This window comes from Solanum verrucosum, unplaced genomic scaffold (assembly GCF_900185275.1).
Source record: "Solanum verrucosum unplaced genomic scaffold, falcon-dt-bn FXZP01000278.1, whole genome shotgun sequence".
In the NCBI taxonomy this organism is placed as follows: Eukaryota; Viridiplantae; Streptophyta; class Magnoliopsida; order Solanales; family Solanaceae; genus Solanum; species Solanum verrucosum.
The window spans coordinates 5,127,194-5,143,232 of record NW_026020332.1 but is presented as its reverse complement, the minus strand read 5'-3'; the positions used below and the strand labels follow the sequence as shown (position 1 = coordinate 5,143,232).

At 28.3% G+C, this 16,039-nt stretch overlaps 1 protein-coding gene across 2 annotated transcripts; it reads left to right on the top strand.

Annotated features, from left to right (window-relative positions):
* Positions 1-11,507: 11,507 nt before the first annotated feature.
* On the top strand, positions 11,508-15,978 carry LOC125836277 (putative glucose-6-phosphate 1-epimerase). 2 transcript variants are annotated; one of them, XM_049515448.1, is made up of 9 exons: positions 11,508-11,532; positions 11,612-11,753; positions 13,098-13,172; positions 14,419-14,475; positions 14,556-14,713; positions 14,822-14,953; positions 15,175-15,277; positions 15,483-15,582; positions 15,677-15,978. In XM_049515448.1, exons 2-9 carry the CDS (start codon positions 11,673-11,675, stop codon positions 15,886-15,888), a joined length of 918 nt encoding a protein of 305 aa, XP_049371405.1. In that variant the 5' UTR covers positions 11,508-11,532; positions 11,612-11,672; the 3' UTR covers positions 15,889-15,978. The 2 variants fall into 2 exon arrangements, with proteins under 2 accessions (XP_049371405.1, XP_049371407.1); XM_049515450.1 differs by having other exon boundaries at positions 11,514-11,532; positions 11,625-11,753.
* Positions 15,979-16,039: the final 61 nt, after the last annotated feature.

Genomic DNA, 16,039 nt, shown 5'->3' with positions numbered 1-16,039 from the left:
AAAATTACAACCACTTATTTGAATTCAAGTGAAATAAATTGGAGGGAAACAACATACACTTTTACAATTTTCAAGAAGTGTAAATAAGGGTATAATAGGAAAAAATTTGTTGTCCTTTCTTGATTTGTCAAAATGGACAACTAAATAGGAACAACTAAAAAAGGAAATATGGACAAGTAAATAGGGACGGAGGGAGTACGTAGATCTGAACCAAAAGCATTGAGTTCTATTGGTCCATAATAATTATAATGATGGCTCCGTCCTTGATTGGCTCCACCCTACATATATTAGAAAGGCAATATTTTTGGTTTGCCTTGTAATTTGTAAATGGAACATTACACAGTCAACAGCTGAAAAATCAAAGTAAAGTAGCCGTTATCCATTTTGTTTTTGTGGAATTAATAGCTTTTTCCATTTCGCCGTAAACTTTACCGAAATCTTCAATCTTTCCCCCTAAACTCTTTGCTTTGTAGCTTTTTGACTCAAACACTATATATTTCAAAGGATACAACAAAAAATTAAAATTAAAAAAAAAAGTAGTACTACTATTAAATTTCACTTAATTAGTCATCATGTTTTACATGATTCAGCTTAAAAAAAGTATAAAGTTAGTAAAAGGCCCGTACTTCGAAATGACAGTTGGTTTGGAAGATGGTCATCCACATAGATGATTCGGGATTGATCTTTTCTCAATTCCTTCTGAGTTGAGTCTGTCGGCTGTCGCATAAGGCTTGCCTAGTACGATTTACATTCTCTGTGTAGTTTGTAAACTATTACACAGTGAGGGTTTATCTAGTGGGCCCTACGACAAGTTTAATCATCAGAATATATATAGGGGTGTTCACTGTTTGGGTAAAAATCGATCCAAATCGAGAAATCGAATTAAATAAACCAATTTTATTTGTGTTGGATTTGGTTTGATTTTAGATTTTAAAAAATCAAAGAAATAAACGAATCGAACCGACAAATTATATACATATATTTTATTGTTATACATACATAATGATTTTTTCATAAACAATTTTAAAGATATTATATATGTTTTCATCGAAATTTATTTAGAATTTACTCATGAAAGCAAAAATGCCTAAGGTGAGAGTACATATCTTATTGGTTTCATGTGTATGAGTGTCTATAACAATTCTTTGTGGGACTGTAAGTCACTATTTCTTCTTATAGGACAAAATAGTGAATTTTGAACCTTTATTCACAGTAAATTCAATGATCAAAAGTTCTGTAATGTCAGTTATTCTAACTATTTTTCGTTTTGAATAGATTGTTATCACATTTTCACATTTTGAATGAATTATATTTCTTTTATTTTTGTGTATGATTAATAACTGAATAATCGAACTGAAACCATTAACAACCAAATCGATAAATGTATATTATATTTGGTTTGATTTTGATAATTATAAAATCGACTAAATTGATTTAATTAATTTTGATTTTAATCAATAACCGACTCAAACCGACCCGTGAACCATTCATAAATACATATATCTATCGCTTATCAACAAACTTGAAAATGAAGGAACATGTTACCGACAAAAAATGAATTAATTAGTATGGTACTAATTAATCAATCAAAACACTCTATCAACTGTGTGGTTTTTTGCTTGATGGTAAAAATATCAATTTTGGTATGTAAATAGTATTAGACAAAACATATCCCGTGCTACATGTTTTAAATTACTAAAGAATTTTGTCAATATACTAGATATAGGACCCCGTGCCAGCACGGGGCCCAATATATATATTTTTTATTATTTTAATTTATGTCATATTATGAAATTTGAGAAGTTATTGAAATTTTTATATGATTTTAAAAATATTTTAAATTTTTAGCTATTGTGATCTGTAGTACTTTTTTTTTAACATAATTTTGAAAAAAATATTTATTACTCTGTTTGTTCTAATTTTGTGGCACACGCAGAATTTCAAATATTAAGCATTTTTATATGTCCCTTTAATATATTAAGTCGTTAATTATTGTATTTTATTGTACATTTTGAACCTAATTTTTTAATAATATATGTTATTTGTCATGTCCCAATTTATGTGGCATTAATTGATAGATTTGTTGGAGTCGAGAGATTTATTTTGTTAATTATTGTAATTTATAGTTTTTTTTCCGTCAATTTCAAACAATATATGTTGTTAATTGATAGAATACTTTTAATGTAATTTTTTTAAAAAAATATGTGTGACTGTCCATGTCCCAATTTATGTGGCACATGTAAAGTTTTGACAATTAACCAAAATTTTAATACATTTAAAAAAATATTTTTAAGTCGTTAAATTTTAAGTAATAAGTAATTTAAATTGTTGTATTATTTATTATAATTTATAATACTTTTAAAGTAGTTAAAATATTGTACTATTTATTATGATTTATAACACTTTTTTTTTTAAATTTATGTCATATTATGGAATTTGAGAAGTTATTGAAATTTTTATATGATTTTAAAAATATTTTAAATTTTTAGCTATTGTGATTTGTAGTAATTTTGAAAATAATATTTATTAATCTATTTGTTCTAATTTATGTGGCAGATGCAGAATTTCAAATATTAACCCTTTTTTATATGTCTCTTTAATATATTAAGTTGTTAATTATTGTATTTTATAGTACATTTTGAACCTAATTTTTTAATAATATATGTTATTTGTCATGTCCCAATTTATGTGGCATTAATTGATAGATTTGTTGGAGTCGAGAGATTTATTTTGTTAATTATTGTAATTTATAATTCGTTTTTCGTCAATTTCGTTGACTATTTTTTTTATTAATTATTGTAATTTATTGTTTCTTTTTCGTCAATTTCAAACAATATATGTTTATCATATAATCCATTTTATGTGGTACCAATAGAATTTAGAGAGTCAATTAAATTTTGTATATAAGTTTTAAATAATTAAGCTGTTAATTATTGTAATGTATAGTATTACTTATAGTATTTTTAAATATATTTAAATATTATATGTTAGGTTTTTTATCCTAAGTTATATGGCATTGATAGAATTTAAAGTGTCAAATAATTGTTAATTATTGTAATAGATAATATGGAGTATTTAAGTCATTTATAGTATAGTATAATTAATATATGATATGTAGTATTTAAGTGTTATATTATGGAATTTGAGAAGTTATTGAAATTTTTATATGATTTTAAAAATATTTTAAATTGTTAGCTATTGTGATTTGTAGTACTTTTTTTTTACATAATTTTTAAAATAATATTTATTACTCTATTTGTTCTAATTTATGTGGCACATGCAGAATTTCAAATATTAACCATTTTTTATATGTCTCTTTAATATATTATGTTGTTAATTATTGTATTTTATAGAGTACATTTTGAACCTAATTTTTTAATAATATCTGTTATTTGCCATGTCCCAATTTATGTGGCATTAATTGATAGATTTGTTGGAGTCGAGAGATTTATTTTGTTAATTATTGTAATTTATAGTTTTTTTTTCCGTCAATTTCAAACAATATATGTTGTTAATTGATAGAATACTTTTAATGTAATTTTTAAAAAAAAATATGTGTGACTGTCCATGTCCCAATTTATGTGGCACATGTAAAGTTTTGACAATTAACCAAAATTTTAATACATTTAAAAAAATATTTTTAAGTCGTTAAATTTTAAGTAATAAGTAATTTAAATTGTTGTATTATTTATTATAATTTATAATACTTTTAAAGTAGTTTAAATATTGTACTGTTTATTATGATTTATAACACTTTTTTTAAATTTATGTCATATTATGGAATTTGAGAAGTTATTGAAATTTTTATATGATTTTAAAAATATTTTAAATTGTTAGCTATTGTGATTTGTAGTACTTTTTTTAAACATAATTTTGAAAGTAATATTTATTACTCTATTTGTTCTAATTTATGTGGCACATGCAGAATTTTAAATATTAACCCTTTTTTATGTCTCTTTAATATATTAAGTTGTTAATTATTGTATTTTTTAGTACATTTTGAACCTAATTTTTTAATACTATATGTTATTTGCTATGTCCCAATTTATGTGGCATTAATTGATAGATTTGTTGGAGTCGAGAGATTTATTTTGTTAATTATTGTAATTTATAGTTTCTTTTTCGTCAATTTCAAACAATATATGTTGTTAATTGATAGATTTTTTGGAGTGGACTATTTTTTTATTAATTATTGTAATGTATTGTTTCTTTTTCGTCAATTTCAAACAATATATGTTTATTATATAATCTATTTTATGTGGTACCAATAGAATTTAGAGAGTCAATTAAATTTTTTATATAAGTTTTAAATAATTAAGCTGTTAATTATTGTAATGTATAGTATTCATTATAGTATTTTTAAATATATTTAGATATTATATGTTAGATTTTTTATCCTAATTTATATGGCATTGATAGAATTTAAAGTGTCAAATAATTGTTAATTATTGTAATAGATAATATGGAGTATTTAAGTCATTTATAGTATAGTAATTAATATATAATATGTAGTATTTAAGTGTTATATTATGGAATTTGAGAAGTTATTGAAATTTTTATATGATTTTAAAAATATTTTAAATTCATAACTATATATTTCAATGTACAAGATTTTGAGAAAATAAAATCTTTAAAGTTAAATTATAATGTTTTTGAAATTTAAATTATTAAAACATATATAATGATTTTATAGAAAAAATAATATCATATAAAATTAAATGAAAAGGATAATAAATTCAACTTTTACCATGATAAGGTTGAAAAATATTATTTAAGTGGAAGGAGGTGGGACCCACTTATATATTTTATATAGTAAGTATTGGACATTTGTAATGATTTAATTGGGACAATGGTAGTAAATCCTAGAGTCTTCTAATATATAGTAATATGACATTATTTGATTGACGTTTGGTCAAGTACTTTTTTCAAAAAATTGTTGGGTCGTATATTTTCGTCACTTTTTACTTCAACCTTGAAAAAAATCAAGTTTGATTGAACCAGTTTTTTGAGTGAAAAATAATTGCTCACAATTCATATATAAAAAATTAAGTGTATGATTTAAAATAAATCTTCTATAGTAGTGTTGCTACAACACATCACATTAAGAATAAAACAAAAATTACTTCCTCCGTCCCATTTTATGTGGCAATATTTGACCGGGCACGGAGTTTAAGAAATAAATGAAGACTTTGAAATGTTTACCAAATTGCCCTTTAAAAAGTAGACTCTTTTTTCTCTCTCCTCATAAATGTATTGGAGTATTATTTTAAGATTAAGTGGGACCAATAAGGATAAAAAAGGAATTGTACCTTTATAAACTTACCATATAAGGAAATGTGACATTTTTTTTGGGACTGACCAAAAAGGAAATAGTGCCACATAAAATGGGACAGAGGGAGTGTAAATTAAAAAAAAGTATCACATAAATTATTTATTTATGTGTATATTTATTGCTTTTAAAAATTGTTTTTCGTAGTGCAAACAAATTTAACAATTGTTTTCTTCGTGCGATTTCAAGTTGATTTTTTTCCTATTGATGTTTGGTATTCTTAGCAGATGTTTCGACATGCCATTTCATGTTGATATCATGAGATAAAATTTCAAATTCTTCAAAAAAACATGATATGGGAATTTCAAATAATGATTTGAGATTTTTAAATATAAAAATTGACCACAAGTTTATATTTTGTAAAAACAACCCCACACTTATATCTACTTGTCATTTATTTCATATGTAAATAAATTTGAAATTCATATCATTAATTTTTAAACTATTTATATCTCATAGAACAATTACATATTCTCACAAACATAAAATTTATTATTAATTCAAATCAATTCTTACTTTACCATTTATATGCACCAAATTCATTATTTTAATCAAATTTATTTACCAACCATATTGACCAACAAATGGCTCCAAGGTAACAATGATGGTTCGTCTTCCCGGTCATATGATTGAGAAATACAAGTTCAACATGAGAAAGTTGTCTATATTATGTGGGAGGATTATATTAGTAAACTACTACTTATGTTAAATTGTTTTTGTAGAATTGAAGTTTGATCAACAAATCTTATATTTTTTTTAGATAACTTTGTGATAATGCATTATGCGAATTTATAAACTTTTGCTTATTTAATAAAATTATATAAAAAATTAAGATAATTTTAATAGTTTTAAAACTTTTGGGGTTTATATGTTTATAAAAAAAAGAGAAAATACATAATTACCCCCATTAAATTAAGATGTATTTTTGATAAAGACACTTAAATTTTGCGGGGGTCCTAATACACCACTTAACTAGATTAATGTGAAATTATTGAACCATTTTTCGATATTTTATAGAGAAAGTGTATATCACTCGCCTGAAGAGCGTGAAAACCAAAAAAAGTAAGATTAAACTTTTCTTTTGCAATATTTTTTATTAATTATATAAATAATCTTTATTTTACTGTTAATTTTTTTTTCTTCTCCTTCCCGAGGTTCACCATTGAAGGAGCTTGAAGTTTTTTTTTTCTTCTTTTTTTGCTCTCTTCTCGTTTTTCATTTAGATTGGATTTCGACGGAGAGATTTAATTGTAACTAAATAACACAATCTCAGTACATAAAATAAAGTGCCTTTTCACTGACAAAAAAATCCTATTGATAACGGAAGCAACAACAGATTTGTTGTTTCATCCTCATATTGCTTCTTCTCCTTCTTGATTGTCTGGGGTGAGAATCTCCGGAAAGATGATGGCAACTTCGAAGATAGAATCGTCGGCGTTATTTCAATGTTTTTTTTCAAATACAACCCAAGTTGATTTAGAGCAAAAATCATAGGCAAAACACATAAAAAGAAGACTTTGATAGAAATTTTAATTTGAAAACAATAAATTTTGAAAGCGGATTTGATTTTTCAGTTTTAATTTTGATTTAGTGTTGTAAATGGTGTTGTAGCAATGGCGGCCACTCCACAATGAAGAAGACCAACGGATGGGTTAAGCGAAGAAAGAAAAAATAAAGAATTAAAACTAAAAAAAAACATAAATAAAAACAAAGATTAGAAAATTATATAAAATTGACAGGTGACAAACTATAATTAGTGCGTGCTTAAACCTTCTTTTTTGTAAGTGGGATTAACTGAAAAATGAGATATTTATATCACTTTTAAATTATTTAGTGGGGTACTAGGACCCTTATAAAGTTTGAGTGTCTTTTTAAAAAAAGTGTTATAGTTGAATGGGGTAATTATGTATTTCCCCTAAAAAAAACATTAAAAGGTTTAAATTACATGTTCAACTAAAATAATAATTTTATCTCATAATTTTATATCACGATTTTATATCGCATGGCCAAACGGACAATTATTGAAGTCTCAATTCGAATTCATGATAGGTTGAGGGAGCTTAAGAAATGGCTGTCTATAGCAGAACTATTTAGTACAAATGTCGACTTGAAAATGACACAGACAATTATTAGTTCAGAGAATCCTATGAGAAACGTTTATAAATAAAGGAAAAGAGAGAAGTATCAAAAGCACTTGTAAATTTGGTGCATTATTAGTTTTATTTTCTAATTATTGACAGCCTTAAAAACACTCATTTACTTAACTAATTGAAGTTAACTACACCCCCAATTTTGCAATATTAGTGAAATACATCCTTAAATTCTCATCAATTTAGGAATGTTTTCAACAATTCTCTCGATTTTTATTAAGAACTCCATGATCCTACAAGAGTTTGAGATCACTTGCTATGTCTTGTTGCATATCGGAAGTGTATCAGGAGTATATCAGGGGTGTATTTAAGTTTAATTAGTCAAGTAAAAGGGTATTTTCAAGGCTGCCAATAGTCTGAGGATGAAACTTATAATTTGCGTCAAATTTAGAGGTGTTTTTGAAACTTCTTTCTAAGGAAAATGATATTTTCCTGCAAATTACTCTAATGCATATATTGTTACTACTAGAAAATGAGAAATTATTAAAGGATAAAATTTCATTGTTAAATAATAAATTTTTTATATTAATCTCATTTAGTTACTGATTAGTGATAAATTATAAGAAAATTCAACTTGCTAGGAGCATTTTAGCAATAAATTAGCTGGAGATTGTCGACAAATTCTCTAATTAATTTCATAATTTTCTAGTAGTTTGTTTCTATTGGATTAAATCTTCTTTTTTGAGAGTTAGAACCTGTCTTGTTTAATTTAATTTGATGAAAAGTGATTAAATTCTAGTAATAACTAAAAACTAGAATTCTCCTTATCCTTCTTTAAGGAACAAATTAGAAAACAATCCTAATAAGTAATATCACGTCCTTAAACATGTTTACCATATTAATGACATTTGATTATAAATTACGTACAAACAAGTTAATAATAACACGAAACCAAAATTTTCAAGCATACGTGATGCTGGATTGCTGGTGCATTTATATTTAATATTAGTATTAAAGATTGCGATGAAGTGGTAATATATACACAACCATCTTTTAAAGGTTTTAAATTGATCAATTATTTAAAATATCTCTAATTTTGGTGCAAGTAATTAGTTTCGTCTCTGAATTATTGAACGCCTTAAAAATACCCTTAATTTTGGTGCAAATTATTAGTTTCGTCTCCGAACTATTGAAAGCCTTAAAAACACTATCTGCTTGACTAACTAAATTTAGATACACCCCCGATCTGTCACATGACATAACAAGTGGTTTCAAACTCTTGTAGGAGCATGATGATCTTAATAAAAAACCGAGAGAAGTGTTGAAAACACTCCTAAAATTGACGAGATTTTAGAGGTGTATTTCACTCATATTGCAAGATCAAAGGTGTATTTAAGTTCAGTTAGTCAAGTATAGAAGTGTTTTTACTGTTGTCAATAATTCGATGATGAAACTAATAATTCACTCCTAATTTAAAAGTGTTTTTCAATACTTTTCTCTTCTAGAGTTGAACCTTGAAAATTAAGTCGGTAATAGTATAGTATGGAGTACTTTATTTTATAGGATGACTTCAAATAATTCTACCTCAAAATAGATATTGACCATCGAGCGAAAAATCAAAAATCAAAAATTGAAAAGATAAGAGTTTACGGTCTCTTGCTTTATATAATTTGGTATGACGTGACACAAACTTGGTGTTTTTTAACATAGTCTACTGGTATTTTGATTTGACGTGATACATATATTATATTATATTATATATATATTTTTTATTTTTTTTATCTTTTGTTTAATGTGAGTCATATATAGATTACACCAAGGCATGCATGAGGTGTAGGGTTTTATTCAATTTCTAAATGTGCTCCTTCAATTATTGGTTATAAAATCATGATTGGCATTTGCCATGAGTTGGAAGTTTCAAATTTATTATTTTGTTATTTTTCAAGTTAATGATAAGGATAAATGTTTGATGTTCATATTGTAAATCAATATATAGTAAAAAACCCAAACTCTGCTTTACGTAAAGTTGTCAGAGTACAATTAACCTCTGCTTATATACTTGCTACCTTTTATTTTCTTTTAGTTATCATGATTTCTTTTATTAGAATCAAACAATAAAAATTTCAATTAATATTTTATGATATTTTTTTTTATTGTATTAGTATGCAAAAAGTTACAATTTATAGTACTTTTTATATAGTTTTTGAATATCTAAATTTTTAGTTTAAAATATCGAATTAATATAATTTAATTTAACTTAAAAAATTAGTCAAATTAACTTTCGAAATGCTCAACATGACAACTAAAAGAGACGGAGGAGTATTATGTTATATTATTGGTCTAAGATGAAATATATATGTTATTTTTGAAAAATAAATTATCAATCTATATATTTGTAACTAGGGGGTTTGTAGTTCGGTTTGGATCGGTTATTGGTTAAAATCAAAACCAAATCAATTTAGTCGGTTTTTTAAATTTCTAAAACCAAACCAAACCAAACGAAAAAATAACTGTCGGTTTGGTTCAATTTTACTGGTTTTTTTCAGTTTGAAAGTAATATTTTTTTTGAAGAAATACGTATTTCGATAGACATAAACACCTAGTACATTAACAATACACAAAAAAAAACTATTGTTGGTTCAATTAAGCAATTATGCAATACTAGAGTTATCATTATACGAAAAAAGATGATTTAATTAAGAGAAAATGTGACTATCTTATGTGAGGTATGGTAGGTAAAGAGTAAAATAATGAATTTTGATGGACTTGGACTTAGGATTGTAATAATTGAGCTAGAATTTAAATATTGGGCTTGATAAAATGGTAAAGTTAAAAGACTTAAGTTAATTAAAATTTAACAAAATATTTATATTTTATTTATCAATAAAAATAATTATAAAATTTATATATCTAATTTATCGGTTCGGCTTGGTTATTTTTGCTGTTGGTTTTTAGTAAAACCAAACCCAAACCAAATAGTATCAGTTTTCAAAGTTTAAAACCAAATCTAACCAAAACAAATCAAATATCAATTTTTTAATCGATTTGGTTCGGGTTACGGTTCGATTTGATTTTTTAACCATAACCACGAACAACCCTATTTGTAACGGAAAATGATTAAGAATATTTTTGACGTATTAGAAATAATTTAATTTTTTAAATTTATTTATTAGATTTCAATGGTTTTAATGTTAATTTTTGAGATAAAAGTATTTTTTTTAAAATTTATACATAGTTTCTTCAATGTTTCACATTGTGCGATTGAATGGATGGAAAAGATAACTATGTCTTCTCATTTGAAGCTGTGAATTTTTGGTTCAAAATTGATGCAAACATACTTCTCAAGTTTCTTCAAACTGAGATTTGAAAAATATTTAGTGTGAATTTATACAAAATAAGTAAAAAGTTATCAAATAAACATACTACTATTAATCATACTAATAATTCCCTTTCTAGATATTTCCTCCCACCATAATAAACTATATATATCGAATATTAAATTCATTAATCTTTAATTTCTATCTTATGTCTTAATTTATATAATCATCTTCTTTTTAGTCCGTATAAAAAAAAGTAATGCATTTTTGTACTTAACAATAATTTAATTTTAAAATACTTTATTTCACGTTTGATAAAATAATATATAGTCCACGAACATTTACTTTTTATTTTAGATCATAATTTTTTTTTTAAAAACTTTATGCCAAATTAAATTACGAAAACGTTTCACAAGGAATCAGAATTTTCTTTGGTCCCTCCCATCGCCCACTACGCGTCCACATCCACCGCCCCCGTCCTCTCCAACAATTTCTCTTTCTATCTATTTTTTAAAATTCTTTTTTTAATATTATATATAAATATAATATAAAAAAGGATAGAAAGTCGTACAGAAAACGCTAAATGTACGACATGGATTTGTCATGAAGTAGAAGTTGGTGGCCTCTTTCAACACATTAATCAACACTCATCAATCGCTTTAAAAAAATGTGAGTTTATTGTATTTGATTTCATATATTATAGTTCGTCCTTTCTGTTTTAGCGGTTCAGTTTCAGCCATTTGTTCATAATATTAATGTATTTCTGTGCTTATCGTGGAGCACTTTGCGTTTGCAGGTTTATTTTTCTCATTTTTTTGGTATTTTTTTTGTCGTTTTCTGATTTTATGTTCTACGTGTTTGATTATGGTAAACTGCTTGTTATTGTAGATTTTGATCAGTATCAAAGAACGAAATTGCAGTGAAAAAGTTATAATTATGTCGTGGAACGTAATTCACGACGGCGATGGATCGGCTTCGCGAATCGTATTGAAGGAGCATACTGGATCAACTGCAGAGGTTTTTGAAATTTTTTAATTTCATTTTCCAGTTTTTTTCGTAGTATTTTTGCATAATTATGACTATTTTGTGTTGATAATTGTGATATATTTTGTTTTGTGTTTAGTTTATGAAGGGTTTTAACTGTGTTCTCCCAAAATTATGACTGTTTGTGCTGCATAATTATGATTTAAGTTCCGTTTTTCGGTTCTGTACATGCTCTTTTTTTTAGTTCCTGAGATTCACGGATTTGTACATTTCTAAAGCTTGACGAGAATGCTAGAATAATTCACTGAATACTGATCATCCCAGCAGGGACAAAAACATTAGATGATTTCTTCAGATAGATTTGGTGGATATAGTTATCTGGTAACTGTTGTTGCAGGTGGGAGGTGGGAGGTAGCAGGTATCCGGTGGCAAGCTGGTCTAGATACCACGGTTTATCACATTTCTTTTTATTGAAGATATTTGGCTTAATATCTCTTTACCTTTAGCTGAAGCCTGTTGGTGAAAGTGTTTTTGTTTCCCCATAACTCAGTAATCCTAAATTTGATCTTAGTGACTTCTGAACTTCATCTCTGCATTTGCATTTTTTATTTTATTTTCATTTGTAGTTTGTTAATTAGTTTTATTTTGGTATGTGGAATGCTGTCTTTCAAAACTAAATATGACCTCATTGCTGAATTATGGCTTTATTTTTCCCATCTCCAACAATTTATCCAGTAGTTCCCAAAAACTACATACTCCTAGCTTGGATGGTGAGCAACCTCTTGATTAGAATATTACTAATAAATAGAGTAGTTAATTTAAGAGGTGGACTCCTTCCATTGAAGAGATTCTGTAAATGCATGGTGCTTGCTTATGAGAAGCTTAAATAGTTAACATAAAGTAACAGATCAGATAGGAAATATTTTCCTTAGCTTTTCTTGTTGTCATTCCTATTAATTTTTATCCCAATGATTGATTATACCTTGGGCCTTTCTGGTTACTCTTGATTTTTTTGTTGTCTTGCTAATGGTTTAGTCTTCTTATATATGGTCTTATTTTGAACTTTAGTGTTTAGAGAGTGAACTTTAGTGTTTAGGGGGTCGGCATTATCTAGTCAAAACTCTGTGGCTTACTGGCTCTGAATACTTTTGGGGAAATAATGAAGTGGCAATATGGAGGATCCTCCCCTAAATGGAAAGATCCAAATGCATGAAGTATACATGGCTTTATGGCCAGGTCAAATATCACAAATTGGTTGTGGGACTACAATGATGCTGAGTTTTATGGGTCGGAAAATAATAAAAGGTTCTGTTTTATTGGGACTTTTATCTTTTTTCTTTCATGTTATCTAATTCTAGTACATATTCTCTGCTGCAGGTGCTTTTTCTGGGTGGTCAAGTTATTTCTTGGAAGAATGAACGAAGAGAAGAACTGCTGTTCAGGAGTAATAAGGTCTAAACGTGTTCACTAAACTTGTTCTGAACTCTGGTTATCACATTCCAATGCATTTGATGAATGTTCTTAGTGAAAACAGAATGTCAAACCTTCCGTTATATACTAATATAGAAGATTCTGTTTTCTGCTACTCTTTGGATTGCATTTTGTTGTATGACATGCATGCGGGCACAAAGCTTTTGTGACTAAATGCTATCAATTTTATGTGTCAATGCAACAGTTCCATTCATAGTCATGTCTGTCTTAGGACTTCTGTGAATATGAAACGAATAGTTGTCCTCTCTGGAAGTTAACAATTTTAGACATTTGGATTTGCACCTTCAGCTGCATCATCTTCAGTTTTGACTCCATATTTGAAGATATGGGGCTCTCAACTTGAAATAAGATCAATATATCAATTACCAGAAAACTAAATTTCAAAGGTTTGGAGTGAGGAGTTAGGAGGACCACTGTAAATTGGAGTTTGAAGAACTAAATGAAAAGTACTTTCCCTCCTTGGAGAAATCTCTGAAAGGACACATGTTGAATTGCTTATGTATAGTAAAGATTGAATTGCTTTGCTCACTTGTGTCTTCACTTGGTCTACCACTTCTGAAACCAACTAATTGACTGGCCTCTCCAGCATTGTGCAGTACGATGAGCAACTTCTGATCAGTACCTAAATCATGCGCTCACTTCTACACCATATCAAATAGGAGTCACATCTAACAGGCTACCTGTCTTATGAGAGAGCTTTTCTTTTAGCAATTTTACACCACCTTCTACTAGGATTCACAGGTTAGAATGGCTGATCAGTGTTTGATCTATGATGTGTGCATCACTGAATAGGTATCCAGCGACTTAAGAGAAAATATGACGAGCTCTTCAGTAGAGTCCATAAAAAGAAAAAAAAAATTATCCTCTTATGCAGGGTAAAATGCCATTTAAATATCTAGAGATGTCAAATCTTTCAAGGAATGTTGAGCTTAGTTCAAATCAGCAAAGCATAGAATGTTGACTACAGTCCATGTTGCTCGTGTAAACATAAATGTGTCTTTGGTATAAGGAAACTTCTTCAGGTTTCAAATATGTAAAATTACTTGATCTCTCACATAACTTGATCTGCTTGTATGTTTAAACATACAGCTCACACTCGAGATATTGACTTTAGATCTTTGTTCATTCATTTATTGCTTGCCCAATACTTTTACAGCCCTTTTCTCTAATTATTGTCCTGATTATGGGTTCTTGCACTGTCTCGTAGACCCTGTGGAAACCTCCTAAAGCCTTCAGAGGTGGAATACCTATCAGCTTCCCACAGGTTGTCCCACAAACTGAACTAGCAATTTTGGGGTTCTTTCCTTTTCAGTTTTGCATCTTAACTAGAAATGTGTACTGCAGTTTGGAACTTTTGGTTCTTTAGAGCGACATGGTTTTGCAAGAAACAGAGTGTGGTTATTGGATGATTCTCCTTCTCCTCTACCTGCAGCAAACAGTCAGTCAACTGTCGATCTCATTTTGAAATCCACAGAAGAGGATCTGAAGATCTGGCCGCATAGGTGGGGAGAATACATAGTCGTACATTCTATTAGCTGATAGTAATGCACTATCCCCAAGTCAACAAATTTATCAAGATGTACAATGGTAACCCTATTCTTGTGTGGCAGGTTTGAGGTGCGGCTACGTATTTCTCTCAGTGCTGGCAAGCTGACTTTGATCCCTCGTGTCAGGAATATAGATAACAAGCCATTCTCATTCACGTTCTCTCTGCGTAATTATTTATCTGTTTCTGATATCAGGTTTGCCTTGTTGGTTCACTAGTTATTTTTCTGGTAACAAGTTGGAACTTTTAATACCTATATTATTTTCCCTTTTTTGGGGTTCTTGCAATGAATTCAGACCTACGCTTCAATATATCATGCTCATTCAATCATGAACTGTTCAAAAAAATAAATTATAGCTGAACTTCGCTAGATACGTCACTATCCTTTTCAGATAGGTGATGCAGTTTGATTTGCAGTGAAGTGCGGGTTGAGGGCTTGGAGACACTTGACTACTTCGATAATTTGCAGCGGGGAGAAAGATACACAGAGCAGGCAGATGCAATTACATTTGATAGTGAGGTAATATTACTATGTTAGGCTTGTTCTCCATATTTCTCGAAGATAGACGCCTTGATTTGAATTCAGGACCACTAGGTGCCAGAGGAGCTTCTCTTAGATCACTTTAGTATATGCTTGGTTGTTTGAATTTTTCAAATTTCATTGAGAAGAGGAGGAGTACGTTCTCACTATTATTTTGCTGATCTAGACCTTTTCACTTTGTTAGACGGATAGAGTATATCTTAGCACACCAACAAAAACTGCTATAATAGATCACGAGAAGAAGAGAACTTATGTCCTTCAGAAAGATGGAATGGCAGATGCTGGTATGGTGATTACCTTTTTTCTTTTAATTTTTTATTCCTTTTTATCTCTATCTCCATCGAGTATTTTTAACTGTAATATGGATGTGATATGCAGTTGTTTGGAATCCTTGGGACAAAAAGGCCAAGTCTCTCCCAGATTTAGGTGATGAAGATTACAAGAAAATGCTGTGTGTGGATTCTGCTGCTGTTGAAACTCCCATTATCTTAAAACCTTCTGAGGAGTGGAGGGGGCGGCAAGAGCTCTCTACGGTATCTTCAAGTTATTGCAGTGGACAATTGGACCCTAGGAAAGTTCTTTATGGCTAATCTTATCCATGGTCTGATTCTACAAATTTATTTTTGTATACTATATGCACCTTTTGCTGTTCCACAAATTTATCAGTTTCGGAGGGGTTAAATTTAATATTACTGGATCTATTATATGAGCACCTAATTGCAGTTTCAAATTGTTCACTGA

Excerpts from the sequence above, each read along its gene's own strand:
- LOC125836277 (XM_049515448.1), top strand. The coding sequence starts at position 11,673 with ATGTCGTGGAACGTAATTCACGACGGCGATGGATCGGCTTCGCGAATC. Across the intron at positions 14,476-14,555 it reads TACCTATCAGCTTCCCACAG|TTTGGAACTTTTGGTTCTTT; the intron begins GTTGTCCCACAA and ends TGTGTACTGCAG. Across the intron at positions 14,714-14,821 it reads CTGAAGATCTGGCCGCATAG|GTTTGAGGTGCGGCTACGTA; the intron begins GTGGGGAGAATA and ends CTTGTGTGGCAG.